This window comes from Neofelis nebulosa, chromosome 6 (assembly GCF_028018385.1).
Source record: "Neofelis nebulosa isolate mNeoNeb1 chromosome 6, mNeoNeb1.pri, whole genome shotgun sequence".
In the NCBI taxonomy this organism is placed as follows: Eukaryota; Metazoa; Chordata; class Mammalia; order Carnivora; family Felidae; genus Neofelis; species Neofelis nebulosa.
The window spans coordinates 100,506,230-100,526,888 of record NC_080787.1 but is presented as its reverse complement, the minus strand read 5'-3'; the positions used below and the strand labels follow the sequence as shown (position 1 = coordinate 100,526,888).

Here is a 20,659-nt window from a genome sequence, read left to right as displayed (position 1 = left end):
TGGCTAATACTATTCTTTAAGGATATTTTCAGATCTAAGATGTCTTAAAACAAAACAAAACAAAAACCGGTAACTATGGCTGTTCCTGTGTTCACCCACCATGCTGCTCAGAAATGCTTGGCTGTGTGAGCAATGCTGGTTCAGGTATTCATTATTTCACTTTTCTCAATATCAATCAACTTGAATATAAGGTGTCAAGAGAGACTTGACGTTTTTCTTGATTAGAATTTGCGAATCAGGTTTTAGAAAGAGCCAGAGCAATATTACCATTGGGTACAAATATTAAACTGTGTGGCCTAAAGCTTTCTGGCCACACTTCTGTGGCTAGTTTCTCAGCCTTTATAAGGAATCGCTACCACTTATCTTTCATGGACTCTAGTCTATAGATTCTACTGCTGGAGAGACACTGTCACTTAGGATGACAGCTGTGATCACCGTGTCCCTCCTCATCAGATTCTCAGTCACCCTCTCAGAATTCAAACATCAAAACAGAGGAACTGAAGAACAGGTTACACATTGGAAGGGGGTTGATTCCTTATTCCAAAAGGTTAAGTATGGCAGAAAAGGAGAACAGACAAAACAGAAAAAATAAAAGAAAAATGTGCACAGTGTTTTCAGCTAGAAGCTAAGAGGCACATGCGCACGTGGGCTGGCGAGGCCTGCAGAGCCGCCTCTCTCTACGTGCTCTTACCTTATTTCTCTTGAAGTAGGCTCGTCGGCAGGCCGCAAAGCACTTCTCGCTGCAGAAGCTTTTCACCTCACTTCCCATACTCAGGGAATAGCGCTTGATTCCCACTTTCTGGCACCAGGCACACATTATTTGTACATTTGACACATCATCTTCTATAATAAAAGTATAAGAAAAATGTTCATATCAGAAGCAAACATCCCTTCAAACTTAGACACACCCTCAACCTGACAGAGCTACTTGAAGTCTAATTTTAACTTCTACGCCTCACCACGCTCTGACCTCAAAGGTAGGATAGCCAGCTCTTGATAGGAGGACTCAGTGCTTGCTTTTTTTTTGGGGGGGGGGCTCCTAAGTTTCCAAAAGACACCATTTAATCATTTACTTAAAATCCAGAGCACAGAGCATGAATGCACAGCAAGGAGGGTTCCTAAGACGTCTTAGCCTGCTAAAAATGCATATTCTACCTGCTTAAAGCAGGCTCAGTACTAATGAAGCTTGTAAAATGACCCGTTTCTTCAAAGGTACTGCTGAAAGCCTACAGGATCCACACTAGGTGGGACAGCCAGTGCTAACCTACAGATGTGAGGCCCCAGTGTGAACCTTGATAGCCAGGAACCAGGCTCAATCTTGGCATGTTCCTTATTACTGTTACATGATATAGGGTGTTATTTACCCTTGCAATATAATGATTCCCAAGTGATGTGGCTAGTCAAAAAAGGAAGGAGGTGAGTGGCCAGATTCTGCTGATGAAAAGACACTAGCCTGGCTCACTCAGCAGTCTCCTACGACAAAACCTTCCTGCATGGGTGTCCTCAGGGAGGCACAGGCCTGATTTAAATTCTTTCCACGTGATGTAGCTCGTGTCCTAGGAAGAAGGGATGGTAATGGAGGTGTCAGCCATGAGACCTGAGGTCACACAGCCACAAAGATGATTCTCAGCTAGACTGGTGGTCCTTGCAGCTCCTGTGGGCCCTGCCACCCGTGTCATGGAGATGCTCAGAATGATGGTAAGTGGTATGCAAATATTTTCAACAATTAAAATACTGTGTATCTTTTCCTTTGTGAGAGAAGAAAACAAATTTAACTAGCAAGACAAGCCCATGCTATCACCAATATGACTGCTCAAAACAAAGACAGGCTTTTTAAAAAGTGAGTCAGTTAATAAAATGCATTGAGTAAATCATAATGCAGGTGATAAGAGTTACAACAAAAACGTGATGGTGATATTCAAATGACTGAAGTCTGAGAAATACTGGCCTGTTTGGGGGGAATAAAAGGAGACTTTAATGAGAAGTCTAAGAAATATTTTTGGGGCGCCTGGGTGGCTCAGTGGGTAGAGCGTCCGACTTTGGCTCAGGTCACGATCTCATGGTTCATGCGTTCAAGCTCTGTGTCAGGCTCTGTGCTGACAGCTCAGAGCCTGGAGCCTGCTTCGGAGTCTGTGTCTCCCTCTCTCTGTCCCTCCCCTGCTCACGCTCGGTCTCTCTCCCAAAAATAAATATTAAATATAATAATAAGAAAAAAAATAAGTCTAAGAAATATTTTCTTGCTGCCTCCTAGGGGGGCTTTTGCTATATCTTGAGTTTTCTGGTCCTCCCCATTGACAATGTGTGTACATATGACTGCCACTATTAGCCACATTTTTTCTTCCTTTACGGATTTTTTTTTTTTTTTACTATCCCAGACTCATGCTCCCGACATGAATGGTAATCACAAAATCCCCAACAAGCTCTGGTATAGGGTTGTCTGATTTCTGAATAAAATCCCCCAAAGACTAATTGCTAGGCAAGGCCTGGTCCATGAGTTGTTGACATATTCATGGTTCATAGAGTCTGTCATGCAATCATTCCATTTCCAGGGAAAAGATTGGTTTGAGGCAGTGTGGTCATCAGCCTGCAAAATTAGAAGCAAACTAATTTGTAGTGCAGTGATACGGCTCTTTTCCCCCTGAGTATCATCACTCAGAACTACGCACAGCATTTTATTTACCTTAATGGAATAAATATTGTCATTTTAATGACCACTTTTTTTCCCACAAATTACAGAACGTGATCTATTGTTAGTTATCAAATAAGACAGTGTAAAAATGACCTTTGATATGAGCCAAACATTTTTGATAACATAACTTTCTTTAAATGGAGACATAACATGAATTCAAATGTCATACAATTACTGCATTTAACAGTTTGTTCTATTCAAGAAAGCTTTGTTTATATTTTATATGGTTTCTAATACGGTATCTGTTTACATATAGACATTTTACATGAAATGTCTATAGACATGAAATGTCATAGACACAAATTTATCTGAATTTAGACTGAACAATTTATCTCAGAGTATGGAGGAGATTTTTTAAATTAGATTAGAAATAGTACATTTTAAAAATAATTATCTGTCATTACTAAACTAATTTGAACTGCGAGTTTCTATTCTTCTCGATTAGCTGCTTTAAAATCTTAAAGTCCTAAAAAAGAAGATGATATAGCAGAACTCTCCCAAGTGATCCATTGGCAGTAAGTTTGATTCTGGTGAAATCTGTAAGGAAAAAAGCATTTTATGGGGGAAATTATTTGGCCTCAGAGTTCAAAAAGGAGACCCCACTTCCCAAGGACCTGTTTTAGAACAACCATCAGCTTCCCCTTGAGGTTCCTTCCTTTAAACAGTCTGGCTTGGGAAACAAAACCTAAAATTTTTCCTCCTAGATCTTTAATGGATATGAATAAAATAAAATAGCCCACTATAATGGACTAAAACTGAGACGAAAAATGGTAGAGAACAAAGCGGTAACAAGGTGGGCAAAGGGCCTCCATGAGCTGGGGTGCAGCAAGGTGGCTGGGGAAAGGGCAGCTCACAGTCTCTCTGGGGCTTCCTTCCACCCCCTCCATCCCAGCCAGGCAGCCCCACTCGTCAATTTTCTAAGAGGAGGCACGGACACTTTCTTACACTAGACCTAACACATAAACAAAAAGTAGAATGTTAAGGGAGATGATTTTTATAAATCATTTATACTACAAAGTAACAATATGGGAAGATGAGACAAAAGAAATTGTGCACTTTTGTTTTCTATGTGGCAGTTGGAAAACTCTTAGAATGGTGGCTAGCATCTGTCTTGTTAAATAATTCAGTATTCCCATCCGCTTCTCATAAAATTCCATTTCATAGAGGCAAACACTTTGGAAAAATTCCATTGGATTTCTCCTTTTCTGTCATCAAACTGCTACCAATAGCAAGTGCTCCAAAGATGAGACGACATTTTCAGAGATCTCAGGTACTCTGGTCTTATAAAAGCCATCTTTATTAACATCATATTTAAGAAACTAAGAACTGTAATTATCTAAGTTAATTTTTCAGCTAAAACATAGCTCAAAAGTCTGCCCCTAGACATGAGATGGTGCCCCATTCTAAATTTGTATGACTGCACCTCTAGAAAATAGGGCTTTTCTTAAGTGCTTAAAACCAAAGGGATATGTTCACTTCAACAACCACATTTTAAAAATCTGAAACCTGGTAATTATGTGCAAGCTTTACACTGGCAAAATAGAAGGCCCTAGCATTTTAGCTTTTCTAATTTGATCTGCTACCAAAAACAATTTTTTTTAATATTTCTTCAAACTAGGGAGAACTTGACTTCCTATCTTATATTTAGGCTAACGTCTGTGCCATTAGAGACTTGAGATTACCTCAAAGAAGACTGGCATAACAGATCTTTCCTTATAGCCATTAGCCTGTGTACTTTTCATAATGAACAATGCAACAACAAATGCAAAATATTTATAGCATTAAGTCACATTCCCGAGGCGAACAGTTTGTATAACATGATAAAATTTTCATATGATAATATCATATAAATATGCATCAGTCAAAATATGCATGCTTCTATTAATCATGAAAAGTTTGTACCACCTCTTTAGGATTTAATTAAGCAAAATGTTTAGGGCATTTTATTTCCAATCTAATGTTCAAAGAGCTATAGAACATTATTCCATTTTACATTCCAGAAGGAGAAGTTCAGATTAATTACTCTAACATGAAATCAAAATTGTATCGGGGCGCCTGGGTGGCGCAGTCGGTTAAGCGTCCGACTTCAGCCAGGTCACGATCTCGCGGTCTGTGAGTTCGAGCCCCGCGTCGGGCTCTGGGCTGATGGCTCGGAGCCTGGAGCCTGTTTCCGATTCTGTGTCTCCCTCTCTCTCTGCCCCTCCCCCGTTCATGCTCTGTCTCTCTCTGTCCCAAAAATAAATAAAAAACGTTGAAAAAAAAATTGTATTTATTTATCATAGTGCAGAGAAGTATGAGATCAAGCATTTCTGGAATGCCTTGCTGAAGTTGTTTGAGAAACTGCCTTATCTGGTGACTTTCAAAAATAAGGATGGCCATTGGTCAGTGGCATTCTAGGGGCACTTGAATTGGCTCTGAACATGCATACCTGCTTACCTGACCAGAACACAAAGAAAGTCAGGAAGGCCTTATGCTGGACCCCAAGTGATTAACCTGTAGATTTACCACCCCTTGTAACTTTCACGGGAGTCTAAGATTGAAGGAAAAATCAAGTATTTCCTGGTGATGTTTCTCTCCTCTAACAGTTCCTGGAATGCACACATCCAGATAATCATTTCAATATTTGAATTATATTTGGGACAAGTTGCAAGGCAGTCTGATGTGACTCCTGAGTATTCTCTACAACTCGAAAGGAAAATATGGCACAGTTGGCCCTCTGTCAATCTGTTTGTCAGAGTAGCTATACAAAGAACACATATAGGGGTGCCTGGGTGGCTCAGCCGGTTAAGCGTCTGACTCTTGGTTTTGGCTCAGGTCATGATCTCATGGGTTCATGTATTCGAGCCCTATGTCGGGTTCTGTGCTGACAGCTCAGAGCCTGGAGCCTGCTTCAGATTCTGTCTCCTTCTCTCTCTGCCCCTCCCCCACTCATGCTGTCTCTGTCTCTCTCAAAAATAAACTTAAATTAAAAAAAAAAAAAAAAAAAGAACACAGACAAAGACATGGCCTGCAAGGCAGGCAAGAAACTAGGGCTCAAGTTTGCTTTCTTTGCAGCCCTTCTTGGAATAATTCAACTGCAAAAACTTTGAGGCAGTCCAGTTTAAAAGCTTCTACAGAGTCCTACAGAAGCTTCTGTACAATTCTTTGGATTGTAGAAGTGAACATACAAGGAGACCCAGAAAAATCTAGGAATCATGGCTAGCCATTATTCAGCATTTAATGGGAGCAGGCACAGTACAAAGTTCTTCAAATTCATCATTTAAACTTAGTCACAACCACTGCTCCCTCAGCAAATGCGAACATGATCCCCACTGTACAGATGAGGAAAATGAGGTTTAGAAGGTAAGTAATTTGTTCCAAGTCACAGAGCCAGTATACACCAAAGCCTAGATGAAGACCAGACTGTCTGACTCCAGAGCCCAAGCTCTTGACTACTACGTTTTCGAGACCACAGCCTTTCTAAGTGTGGAGATTACACGCCATCCACACAGACTTCCCTCTGCAAAAAGGACTAAGCGCTGTCACAGATTCTGCTACGTACACAGCACCCTGCTTCATGACACATTCATACACAAAGAAAATGAAATCAAAAAGGTCAAAATGCCTTTGAGCAGACAGCTGAAGTGTTACTCAATCAATATTTGTTGATTGATTTAAAAAAATAAAGGCTCACAATGCAAGCCTTTATTTCTTTATGACTATGAGACTTGGATTTGCTGCAAACATTGTCTCTGCACTTTCACCAGCAAGTGCCACTTAAACAAGGAAACAGGGCCAATACTGGATCTGAGGAAGCAGTCATTCCACCCACAGGCAAACAATACTCCTAGCTCTCTCTTTAGAAAGGAGGGAAATCACAGCAAGACATGGATAAGATTGACTTTCCATGTGGGTGAAACAGGAACCACTTACATCTGTAATTGCAAAGATGCCAAGAAGAATATCCTAGCTTCAAAAATTATGACACAACTGCTCACTAAAATTAAATTCTACCATTAGAGGGTAATATATTTGGCTATATATTTTATATATCCCATTAAAACACAAATTCCCTAAAAGCAATAAAATTCTGTATATATTTGTCAATAATGACTTATGCATTAAAATGAATGATTCTTTTAAAAAAAAATGAGTGATTCTTTCTGAAGAACAAGTTTTCACAGAGAGTGGAGAGAAGGGCTAAGGACAAGATTCCAGTGAGAGAGGTGGAGGGCAGAAATAGGAGAGGCTATGGTATAAGAAGCCTCTGGCCATTCCCTACTTTGCTAAAGTCTAGCCCTGGGCATATAGGTAGAGTAAGCTGAGGGCTGCAAAAGCAAAGAGTGGACAAAAAAACATACTGTCTAATCACAGTGTAGCAACCATCTTCAGAGTGCCCTTTAGGTGTGAACTAAAACAGTAGAAGTTGAAGGAGGTGGGAGGAAGAGCACCCAGCCAGGGATCTCTGGAAAAGAAAGGCAAGAGGCAGATCCACTTATTACAGTCTTGAGGGGGTGACTTTTGTTTCAAGTGAATGAGTGACAGATTACACTGCTTTGCAAACCTAAGTCACTATTATTGGAAACACAGTATGGTAGAGTGCCAGGAGTAGAGATAGGACATTGGTGAAAATATTAATATGGCCCCTTCCAGCTGTGTGACGTGGGCCAGTCACTCAAGGCCTAGTCGTGCCCACCCTAACTATGAGGTGTGGTGTGGACAAAACTATAGAAAGTAGGCACATCCTACATGGAAACGAGCCTTCCTTAGAATTACTGACAATCAGAGGCATACAGAAAGGGAGGTGTCTGCTACCTATATGCACCTTGGAGAGGTCCGGATGACCAGGCTCCAGCTTCTTTAATCACATCCCCTCCCATGGATGACATCTGCAGAACCACTATCTTTGAATACAAAGCACAACCGAGTTAATTGGTTAAATTTCACTAACTCAGACTATTTAAGAAGAAAGCCATTACATTTAATAAAAGCTTCACTTACAGTTATTCTTTTTAAAAATTACTTAACTTGAATTAATAGTGACAAGGTGTTGCCAAATATATCACTGTACTGCCAGATATTCTGTAATTAATAGATGGGAATTCTTTGTAATTATTACATCAACTATCTACACATGGGTGGATCTTCCTAAGTGCCTAAGAAGTTTGCGCTTTTAAAAAGTATCATAGTAACAACTGAAAATTCCTGCCACCTTGGTAACTGAACTATCAAAAGTTGCAAAATAATAGAGACTGAGTTAATAAAATTTTATTGCACTTATTTCTCATTAAAAGGATAGGTGCAATAAAATGATAGAGTTTCCATACAACTATGCTTCTTCATGGTTCCTAAAATTATCCCTGTTTTTTTATGTTTATTTATTTCTGAGACAGACACACAGCATGAGTGGGGGAGGGGCAGAGAGAGAGGGAGACACAGAATCTGAAGCAGGTTCCAGGCTCTGAGCTGTCAGCACAGAGCCCAACATGGGGCTCAAACTCACAAACCGTGAGATCATGACCTGAGCTGAAGTCAGACGCTCAACCGACTGAGCCACCCAGGCGCCCCTAAAATTATTCCTATTTTTTTCTTTTGGAGATAAAATCATTTGAAGTAATTTCAAGAGGGGCATCTGGGTGGCTCAGTTGGTTAATTGTCTGACTTTGGCTCAGGTCATGATCTCACGGTTCGTGGGTTCGAGCGCCGCATCGGGCTCCGTGCTGACAGTTCAGAGCCTGGAGCCTGCTTCGGATTCTGTGTCTCCCTCTCTCTCTGCCCCTCCCCCAAATGAGCTTTGTTTCCCTCTCTCTCTCTCTCTCTCTCTCTCTCTCAAAAATAAACATTTAGAAAAATTGAAGTTGGGGCGCCTGGGTGGCGCAGTCGGTTAGGCGTCCGACTTCAGCCAGGTCACGATCTCGCGGTCCGTGAGTTCGAGCCCCGCGTCAGGCTCTGGGCTGATGGCTCGGAGCCTGGAGCCTGTTTCCGATTCTGTGTCTCCCTCTCTCTCTGCCCCTCCCCCGTTCATGCTCTGTCTCTCTCTGTCCCAAAAATAAATAAAAAACGTTGAAAAAAAAAAATTTAAAAAAAAAAAAAAAAAAAAAAAGAAAAATTGAAGTGATTTCAAGAATTTATTTATTTATTTATTTATTTATTTATTGGATGAAGTGATTTCAAGAATTTAAATAGTCCATGTCTCTCTAAATAGAGTAGGACTTAACCCCAAAATAAAATCGAAATTTCTATACAAAAACTAAAATTTGGTTCCAGTAAGTAAAAGGAATGAACATGTATTACATAAAATGACAGAAAAATTACAGAATTTAAATTAATTTTTAATTTTCTAATGGAACTTTTCTAGCCAAGTTTTAATTTTTACATGTACATATGATACATATATATGCACACATATGTGTGTGTGTATTTCTAAAAGATGTGACTCCAGAATGAATTAAACATCTGCATCCAAGCCCCTGCACTAGGTAACTGGTCAAGAATGCTCAGTTGAGTAAGACATGGCCCTGCTTCCAAGAACAGAAAGAAAAGTGTGTGATGGGGAGGAGAACTGAAGTTGCCCCATTAACCAAGATTGTAAGAAGAGAAAGCACATTAGGGGCTCTTGGGTGGCTCAGTCAATTAGGCATCAGACTCTGGTTTCAGCTCAGGTCATGGTCTCACAGTTCGTGAGTTCAAGCCCCATGATGGGCTCCACACTGATGGTGCGGGGCCTACTCTTTCTCCTTCCCTCTCTGCCCTTCCCCTGCTCTCTCCCAAAATAAATACATAAACTTTAAAAAAAAAAAAAAACAGATTAGATTGGTGCCAGTGGGGCCTGAACAAGGAATCCCTTAAAGGATGTTTGACAAGGGTAAGGAATGGGGGCTCATCCTTATTCCACAGCTAATAAGGAGCCCCTGAATGTTTCTTAGTAGAATATGACAGCATCAGAGACGTGCTGAACAATGTTATTCCAGCAGGGCAGATCAGAATTCAGAAAAACTGGAATCTCATTTCATATCTAGGAGCCTCAGTAAGCAACCAGAGAGCAGGCTCCTTGTCTCTTGCCTGTGCACATAGCAGTGCTTAAACTATAAATAAATGGATGGATGGATGGATGGATGGATGGATGGATGGATGGATGGACGGATGGATGCAGAGGAAAGGAAATGAAGTTCAGAACCTATAGAGCGATGGTAGAAATGAAGACGTAATCAATTCCCAAAAGGTAAGAATGTAACTCATCCAGAAATGATCCAAATTTCAGAGAATTCATCCCCCTGTGTTTCTAGTCAAAGACGACCAGGGAAAAGTCCAAAGAGTTCTTTGAGTAAATTGTGTCCTCAAAGTTAAACAGTGCATTTGCTTTGCTTTCAGTGTCCCTTGCTCACTTATTTTCCCAACATTCAAAGAAAGAAAAAAAAAATGAGAGATCCCATAAAGTCACAAAATAGTAATTCTCTCTTGAATGCCATACTAAACTTGGATTCTTTAACAAGACACTACTAAGCATGTCTGTCTACAGCTCCTTGACATTAACTTGAATATCTCCCCATAATTTCCCTGATTTGCCAGTGAAGGAACTCCTTGTAAGTCTCATGGACAACCTCACTTCCATATCTCAGTACTCACTGTGGAGAGTCTGTCTTCCCTACATACTCACCCTAAGAAAGTGGAATAAGAAAGGTAGACAGATGAACTCAAGAGTAAAGAAAACCTCCATGTGACATTTCCCAAAGCACATTCCACTGAGTATTATTCCCAGGAGATACTTAAATGGGTGTTATTTTTAAAAAGACTTCCATAGTCAAATATGTATGAAAACACTGGACTAAACAAAGTTAAATAATAGACCCTTTACCTAAGACTTTTTGGTACCGCCAGTGTATAACTAGGAATCTTAAAGAGGGAGATGGAATGTGCTATATTTCACCAATTTGACCACACACAGAGAATCCACAAACCTGGACTTCTAAGGAAGTCTCCCTGGGATGTGTCGTTCTACTGCCCTATATCAGCACTGAAGCACGAGCACTTACATGTGGGTCATCAATTATCAGGCAAGTTTCTCCTCTTTCACCCAGAATTGGGTCCTCCACTGCCAGGAACTTTGTCTGCACTGGGCAGAAAGACAAGGCCTGCAGCCATGTGGCCAGTACTAGGTGTGCTGATCAATGCTTACTAGTCTTCAAAAAACTAATCTCCAAGAAACACCACCAGACTGAACAAAGATATCCATGGCCACAAAGTCCTGTGGTGTGTGCTACATGTATTCAATATAGAGAAGGTAACCCTTTTCCTGTAAGGTCCTATAGAGACAATAGCAGAAATGAGTAATAAGGCAATGGGAGAGTAATACCGCTCTTAACATACCGAATTCATGTTTACCAGGTGGTTGCCATGCACAAGAAGCTCAAGTAAAATCTTGTCCCCTATTCTTGAGCCTTGGGATATGACCCTGTGACCAATCCAGAGGCCCTGGGACAATGATGTTGCAATCATGGGTTTTCTCTCCACTGGACCTCTCTCCTACATGGCTGAAGTCCAGTCACTGAGCCCTAGAATCTAGCCAACAAATGTATGTGAATAGGGAGTAAGGTCAAAAAGTGTGCACCAGCAAATCCATCACTGATGGAAAAGAAATTCCAAGCCTCTGCCCTGCATAGAGGGGTATCCTCTCCCAAGAAATACAAATAGCAGCATGTTAGGACTAAAGGGTCAAGCTGCCTTACATAGGACATCAGAGCAAGAAAAGTATTGCCATCACCTACTATTTATCTGAAGGGCTCATTTCCTCTTCTGAAATCTGCCTGTCCCATTAATTACACTTAATGGGCGCCACAGTGGTTGACAAATCTCCCTAGAGGGGAAACTTTAATTGTAGACAAAAGATTCATTTATTTGCTCAACTTTGTGCCAGGCACTATACTAGAAGCTGGAAATACACTGGCGAACAAGAAAAGATATGATCCCAGTCCTCACGAAGCTTCCCATGGCTGCTCCCAGTGTAAAATGTCAAGGTGCAATAGACAAGGATCATGAAAAAGCCAAGCCTGCTCCCATGGCTCTATCACCACACAAAAGTCACAGGAGCCAGGTGTTTGTGGTAACCACAGAGAGGGATATAAGCAGCCCCAAAGGAGAGGAGGATAAGCAGCCCCAATATGACTGACTAGCAGGCCAAGTCCCACCTCTCAGCATTTGGGACAGCATACCGGGATGGGACTACCATCTTAGGGGAGGTGAATCAATGTGTTAGAGACTGGGAGGTCAAAGAACCGAGGTGAAGCTGCTGGAACATTGTCAACAATAATTTACTTTTCTCTTCACCTTCCCATCTTGAAATATTCATTGAGATTTCTTGAATGAGAGTAACCAATGGTTGAGGGACGCTCTAAAGGGATCCCATGACAATCCCTACTCAGGAATGTGATGAGACATCACATGCCAAAACAGCCCAGCTATAGGAAACGTGGAGGAGGGCCACACCAACCAGAAATCTTTCAGAGTCTTCTCTTCTCTCTACATGCTCCCTTTGGGCTGATCAGCTATGTACTCCTGTGACTTCAGTTACCACCCATAGGTGAAGGTTTCCAAATCAACACAGCTACCTCTCATGAGATGTCATTTCCAACTGCCTCCCAGCATCTAAACCTGTCATGTCCAAAGCTGCATACACACCCCTCTGCATTATCTGCCCTTCCTGTGTTTCCCATCTCAATTCCTGCCTCTACCATCCATGCAGTTACTTGCTAGCAGAAATATGGCATTTTCCCTGCTTCTTCCCTCCTTCCCACCCCCCACATTCTGATTATTCACCAAGTCCTCCTAAACATTTTTACATTATGCCTACATTTGTTCAATTCATTCATGCATGCATTCATTCATTCAATAAATATTTACCAAGTTTAATTATGTACCAGGCACTGTTGTAGGTGCCCATCCTCATGGAGTTTACGGCTGTCCATTCCAGTGAAGCCACCAACGCCTCTTGCCCATTCTGCAGGAGGCCTTCTGTCTCACTTCTGTCTAGTTCATTCCCTCTGCTCTGGATGTGGGAAAATTTTGTGAAACACAAATCTTATCACTGCTCTAACCTGCTCAAAACCCTTCACTGGCATCCACTTCCCTCAAGAACAAGCTTGAACTCTTCAGCATGACCTCAATGACCAGGCCAGCCTCAGCAGTTTGTCCACTCTCTGGGCTCTGGCATGTTTTACTTTTCTTGAGGTTCTCTCTCTACTCTGAGTCTTTCCATGTGCTGCTTCCTCACCCACAACCTCAAAATCCTTGACTGATTCAGTCCTATTTCCCCTTCATATCTAATCTTAAACATCATCCTAGGGAGGGGGCTTTCTTGACCTCAAACCTGGTGAGATTCCACAGCACTCTGGACTTGATCATCACCAGACTTGATTGAGATTTCTTTTTAATGTCTCTTTCCTTCAGCAGACTAAGAGCCAATTAAGACAGGGACAATGTCTGGTTCACTAGAATGAAATGTCTGACTTTGGACCTCAGCCTAAGGAGCAGAAAAAGTTGAATCCTTACCAGGTGCACCCTGGGTGGTTGGATGCCCAGGGTTGGGGGGGGGGGTCAGGTGAGGGGGGAAAGCCAAGGATACCATCTTTGGTAATCACACAGAACAAAGTTGCTTTAGTGGGAAACACCAGTGAAAAGCCCCAGAATGGAATGTGATCATTATTTCCGCTCGCCTTGGCCAAGTCCATGAACTAAGTCTTCTCAATTTAACAGAAACTTTGAGAAGTCAGCATTGGGAATGTCCCTAGAATAACAAGAATTACCAACTTCACCATCACTTCTCTCTTAACCAAACTTTATTTATACTTTCAAATAATTAAGAGCAAACAGTTCAGTTGGGTCTAGGCTAATCCCAAAAACACAACCACCCTCTACAAGCAAGAGAAAATATAGATGATATTTCCTCCTGTTTCCTGTTAGCATCTTGGCTCCTTGGTGACCTAGGGGCAGGGTTTTCTGGAATCCTAACTAGGTCACACCCCTAGTTCCAGTCAGTGTCAGGAATCATAGGGGTGCATGACTTAGAACCCATGTTTAGAGGGTATCCCCACTTCAGAAGTGAGTTCTGGCCCTCGTTCTGCCATTAATGCAACTCGGTGGCTTTGAGAAGGTCATTTAGCCTCTCCAGCCTAATTTTCTCACCTATAAACGGGAATTTAACAAGATCATCTCTGAGTTCCCTTCTAACTAAAATTCTAGGAGTCTAAATCTTTCAAAATAACAAGGTTCATTTAAAGGAGTACAGCCAGAGGATATTCTTTTTCCTTTCCTTTATTTCTTGGAGTCCTGACTTAATTTCTTCCCTTTTTATCCTTCCATATGGCTGCCACTGTTGTCCCCTGCCCTTACCACAAGAGCCTTAGAAAATTCTTTGACTGATGGGATAATTTTAGAAGTAGCCCTTTCTGAGTTCTCCAATATTTGCACCACCATAAATCTGGTACCCTCTTTTTACTCCTTTATTATATATTTATGCTTCACTTTAAAGGAACAAACATTAATGTCCATAAAATTTTAACTTTTCATATTCTTTTCCATTAATGTCTGATCTTTCACTGTGGACCTCCACGTACATGATATTTTATCCTGAGTTTCCCAGAAAACTCTGAGACAAAGATTTGCATGCAGCTGATTTATTCGACATGTGGTTCCAGAAAGGAGGAATGAAGGACACAGAGAAAGAACGTGGGGAGGAAGAAGAGCCAGTATAATGATGTGTTACTAAATTGGCCACCACTAAGGGAAAGTGGTATTCAATCATAAAGAACATTCTTTGGAGTTTGTGACATACTTTTCATAGCTATTCTCTCAGGGGACAAAAGAAGGAAGAATTTATTCATCAACTCTCATGCCCCATTGACCCAGTGTGTTAATTCCCCTACATTTCGGGTTTGCACATGTGTGAATGAGACTGAAAGGATTTACATGATGCCCACACTGCCATATCAGAGAAGCCCTACAGCCAGAAGCTACAGACATATGCCGTAAGTGTGAGCCAAGGCCCTTCCAGAATGTACAGGCCTAAGCTGTCAAAGTACCACAGCAATCACTGGATTAAGAAGTGGGGCCAAGAGGATCTGGAGAGGTCCCATATACATGGCTGTCATCCCTGTAGAGCCTGCTTTCTCAACCATGGCACTATTGACATTTTCAGCCAGATAATTCCTTGTTGTGGGGCTGTCCCATGCGTTGTAGGATGTTTAGCAGCATGCCTGGCCTCTACTCCCTATATGCCCTCTCCCAGATGTGACAACCAGAATATCCCAATATTGCCAGTGTCCCCTGGAAGGCAAAGTTACACCTGATTAGAACTACTGGTGCAGACTGTTGAATATCGTAATTTTGTCACTCACCCAGTACCCCTTCATTTCTCTATACATCATATCAAAAGCAGCTCTCAAGTAGACCACTATGAGAGATATTTACGTCTTATGCCTGTGATTTAACTTTTGGGCCTCACCATGATATACTTCATGTAAATAGATGATAATTCCTTAATAATAAAGAATGATGAGATTTTTAAATAGTTGATTTGAGAAACCCATAAACAGACTAGATATAGAGGGAAAATGTTAAAATTGCATTCTAAGGCTTAGTTGCTTAAATCAAAAGGAATGAAAATAAGCAATTTTTTTTAAAAACCTAAGTCTCTAAGTCAAGGACTCATTATTTTTTGAGACAAGGATCTTTTTCCATCATTATGCATGTATGTGATATACATACAATTTCACATTCAACTCTAAGACCCACACTCACCCACCTAAGCCCATCCAAGGAACTCCTAGGAAACCATGTTAACTACTGTTGATGAACATTTGGATTGTTTCTAGTTTTAAGTTTATGATTAAATGCTTCTATGAAGGTTCTTCTATATGTCTTTGTCTCATGTATACACACATCTGTGCTGAGAATATATCTAGGATGAAATTATTGGATAATAGGATATATATATGCTCAGCATTAGTTGATATTGGCAATCAGCTTTCAAGAGCGGTTATACTGACTTACACTCTCACCAGCAATGCTTGAGAGTTCCAGTTGCTTCACATCCTCCTCAACACTTGGTATTGTCAGACTTTTTCATTTTAGCCATTGTAATGTTTATGTGCTGGTGTTTCACTATGATTTTAAATTTTATTTCCCTAATGACTAATGAGGTTGAACAACTTTTCATGTGTTTATAGATCACTAGGTTATTTTCTTTGGTGAAGTTGGTTTATATTTTTTGCCCATTTTTCTATTAGGCAGTTTTCTTTTTTATTTATAGGGGTTCTTTATATTTATGACTATGAGTCTTTTGTGGGACATGCATTACAAACATCATCTCCCACTCAGTAATTTTTCATTCATTCTTTTAAAGATGTCTTTTAATCAACAGAAATTCTTATCTTTAATAGAATCTATTTAAGCAGTCTTTTTCTTTACGGTTAATGCTTTTAGTGTATAGTTTAAGAAATACCAGCCTACCCAAGATAATAAATATGTTCTCCTAGGTGTTCTTTTACATGCTCTATAAGCTCTATTTTTTGGTCACATTTAGATCAACAATCCATCTAGAACTTACTTTTGTGAATGGTGTGAAGTAAATAATCAACATACTGTTTTTTCCATAAGCACATTTATTGACAAGACTATCCTTTCCTCACTGTGCTACATTGTTATCTTTGTTGTTATGCACTGAATGTTTGTCTTTCCAAAATTCATGTTGAAGCCCTAACTCCTAATGTGATGTTATCTGGAGACTGGGCTTTTGAGAGTTAATTAGGGTTCGATGAGGTCATGAGGGTAGGGTCCTGATCTAATGGGACTAGTGACCTTCTGAGAAGAGACAACAGAGATATTTCTATCTCTCTCTTCCACATCAGAGAAAAGGTGACCATCTGAAACCCACAGAGAGTTCTTATCAGATACTAAGCCTGATGACGCTGATCTTGGACTTGCATTCTCTAGAATTGTGAGAAAATAAATTTTGGTTGATTAAGCCACCCGGGCCATGGTATGTGGTTATAGTAACACAAGCTGATGAATATATTTGTCATAAATCCAAAATCTGTTTATATTTGTTTCTGAATTCCACTGTAATGATTTATTTGTATATCCTTTTATCATTATCTCATTGTCTTTCTTTTAATGCAACAGAAATCATTTATTATTGTTCACGGTTTCTGTGAGTCAGGTATTTGGGAGTAGTTTAGAGAAATTCTGGCTCAGAGTTGCTCATGAGGTTACAGCCAAATGGCTCTTGGGGCTGCAGTCATTAGAAGGCTTGAGTTGGGCTGGGGGACCCACTTCTATGGTGGCTCAACCACTAGGCTGGCAAGTTGGTGCTGGCTGCTGGTGGGAGGCCCCCATTCCTGTCTGCATGAGCTCTTTCACAGGGCTGCTTGAGTTTCCTCATGCTCCCTCAGGAGTGAATAATCTGAGAGAACTAGGCAAAAACTGCAATTACCTTTTATGACAGCCTCAGAAGTCAGTCACACAAACCAGCCCTGATTCAATGTAGGAAAGAACTACCTGGAGACCAAGATCATTAGGGCCATTTTGGAAGCTGGCTTCCATAATTTCATTTGTCTGAAGTCCAAAAATAGGCCATAATAAACTATATTGCTTGGGGGACAGGGAGTGTACTTAGGTATTAAAACTATAGAAGAAAATAAGGCAATGGTTACCATAAAAGTGGTTACCTCTTACAGGGAAGAAGTTGTGAGTGGAAAGGATCACTATTTGTCAAAGAATACATTTATATTTTATGCACTTTTCCAAAAGGCAACGTGTTTCATAATCGCAAGAAAAGATTTTTTAAAAAAATTAAACCAAAAGAAATTGACATGAGAAAAACAAAGTGCTCTTTTCTCTTTTGTGCCTCAAATATAGATCAAACGATTCCCAAAGACTAATCAGAAGTTTGGTCAAAAGAAGAATAACAACAGTACAATTAACACTAATAGTAATAAAATTAATTAATCAATCAATCAATTAATTATTCTAGCCTTCTAATAATTGTTGAGATCTGCTAGTATAAGTCTTCCTTTTTCTTCTTCTTTTTTTTTCCAAGATTATCCTGGCTATTCTTGCCCCTTTCCATCTCCATGTAAATATAAGAAGCAGCTTTATAATTTCCATAAAATTTTATGCCAGGATTGTTATCTAAATTGAATACATACACCAATTTAGGAAAAATCTGCCTTTTTAGACTATTTAGTCTCCAGTCCATAAACATGGGATATCCCTCTATTGATTTAGGCCTTCTTTTGTTTCTCTGCAATATTTGTAGTTCCCGATATAACAATTTTGCATACATTTTGTTAGGTTTTTTCACCTGGGTATTTGACGGTTTGATGCTATTTTAAATGGTATTTAAAATTTTGTTTTTTAATATATTCTGGCTGGTATATAGAGATATAAGGGATTTGGGGTTATTGACAATGTTTAGAGACCTTGATAAATGTATTTGTTAATTACAAATTAACACATTGATGGAGAAGTTTACCAATACATTGATGGTTTATACACTGTTATAAACAAAATGCCATTTCTTCCTTTAAAACCTTATATTTTTGTTTCTTTTTCTTGCCAGATTACATTGTCTATGAATTCTAGTATAAAATTAAATAGAAGTGGTGATAGTGGTCATCTGTATCTTATTCTTGATTGCAAGAGGAAAGCCTGCAATATTTCACCATTAAATACAATTTTTGTGGGTGCCTGGGTGGCTCAGTCAGTTAAGCATCTGACTTCAGCTCAGGTCATGATCTCACCATTCTTGAGTTCAAGCCCCACATGGGGTTGACAGCTCGAAGCCTGAAGCCTGCTTCAGATTCTGTGTCTCCCTCTCTCTCTGCCTGTCCCCTGTTCACGCTCTGTCTCTCTCTCTCCCCACCCCCTCAAAGATAAATAAACATTAAAAAAAATTAAATATGATTTTTGCTGTAGGTTTTCTTGTGGATACTTTTTGTCATATTAAGGATGTTCCATTCGGTTCCTACCTTACCAAAAGTTATTAATTGTGTTAAATTTTATCACATTATGTTTCTGCATCTATTGAGAATATCATATGAGGTTTTATTTTATTCTGTTAAGGTGATTAATTACATTAAACGATTATTTTTTAATGTTTATTTATTTATTTTGAGAGGGAGAGAGAGCGTGGGCAGGGGAGGAGCAGAGAGGGAGAGAAACCCAAGCAGGCTCTGCACCATCAGCATAGAGCCCAACTCAGGGCTTGATCTCACGAACCACAAGATCACGACCTGAGCCAAAATCAAAAATCAGATGCTTAACTGACTGAGCTACCCAGGTGCCTCTTGACTGATATTTTAAACTTAAATCAATCTTGCATTCCTAGAAAAAAAATCCAAATTAGTCATGATGTATTATCTTTTTGCATACATCACTGGATTTGGTTTCCCATGATTTTTTTGAGGATTGAATCGGTGTTCATGATGAACAGAAATTTTCCATTTTAATGTAACTCAATTACATTAAATTGTCATTTTCTTTACTTCTAATGGCCTGTCATGTCATGGGATCAAAGTCAGGTTTGGATCATAAAATGAGTGAAAGTGTTTCTTTTTTTTTTTTTTTTCCTATTCTCTGGGAGAGTTTCTCTAATTTTGATTTTATTTTTTCCTCAAATTTTTGTTAGATTCTACCACTGAAGCTCTCTGTGTCTGGAATGTTCTTTGTAGAAAGGATTTAATTATTTAATTTCATCAATGGATGTAGGACTACTCAAGTTTTCTATTTCTCCTTATGATGCTTTTTTTGATAAATTAAATTGGACATAATGTGGCTTCTCTTTCGCAGAAATTCTGGGAATTTTTCCATTGATAATTACTTATGTGTAACATCAAAATTATTAGGTGTAATGACATATGGGTGATACAGTCTTTTTGTTTACTCACATTTCACATTTTTTTCTAGCGGTTTTTCTAAAATTTAAATCTACTATTTCAAGTCACTCTTCCAGAGTAAAAAATTAACAATCACTGATAGTTGTCGTAAACAGCATACATTTTCCATCAGACTTTTGGCTGCCATAATTACATATATAGGTGCATTTTCTTTAAATATGTTCAATCAACTAACAAATACACGTTATGGCCTATTAAAACAGACCCTCTCAAATCACAAAATCAGGAGGGCAATTCACTATACAAGTCACAAAATCAAGATTTTATAAATATAGACAAGATACAATTACCTACGCTAACTACAGCATCTTTAAGACAAGGAAACTGAGGCACAGAAAGGCAAAGTGACTTATCTAAGATTACAGAGCCAATAAATAGCAGAGCTGGCATTAACAACCCAGGTCTCTCGATTCTTGCTCTGGTAGTCCTTCCACCACATCGTGCTACCATTCAAACCACATATTTGATTTGGCATTAAGAGTGCTCAAACATACATACTGGAATATTACTCAGTCATAAAAATGAATGAAATCTTGCTATTTGTGACAACATGAGGATATTGTGTTAAGTGAAATAAGTCAGACAGAAGAGAACGATAGATACCAAATGATTTCACTTACATGAGGAGTCTTAAAAAAATGAACAAACAACAACAAAAGAAACAGACTCATAAATACAGAGAACAAACTGGTGGTTGCCAGAAGGGAGGGGAGCAGGGGATGGGAAATAGGTGAAGGGGATTTATAGATACAAAGTTCCAGTTATAAAATAAGTTAAGTTGTGGAGACGAAAAGTACAGCACTGGAAATATAGTCAATAATACTGTAATAATTTTATACAGTGACAGATGGTTACTACAAAAAAAGAAAAGAATGATTGAACATACTGAAATTTGATTTCCACCTTTTCAAGAACCCTCAATTTTATAAGGAAAGATAAAACAGGACCCAAATGATAATAGGTAACATTTTTAGACTTCATGTTGTGTCTTCTGTTAATCACCTTGAATTTCAAATGGCTATCTTCTAGCATACATTATGTT

General features: G+C 39.5%; 1 protein-coding gene across 2 annotated transcripts in view; it reads right to left on the bottom strand.

Moving 5' to 3' along the window:
* SOBP (sine oculis binding protein homolog) overlaps positions 1–20,659 on the bottom strand; it is a 165,224-nt gene that overhangs the window by 121,627 nt on the left and 22,938 nt on the right. For both annotated transcript variants that reach the window (XM_058734867.1, XM_058734868.1), the window contains exon 4: positions 692–843. In XM_058734867.1, coding sequence (XP_058590850.1) covers positions 692–843 — 152 coding nt within the window. The remainder of the gene's footprint in view (positions 1–691; positions 844–20,659) is intronic.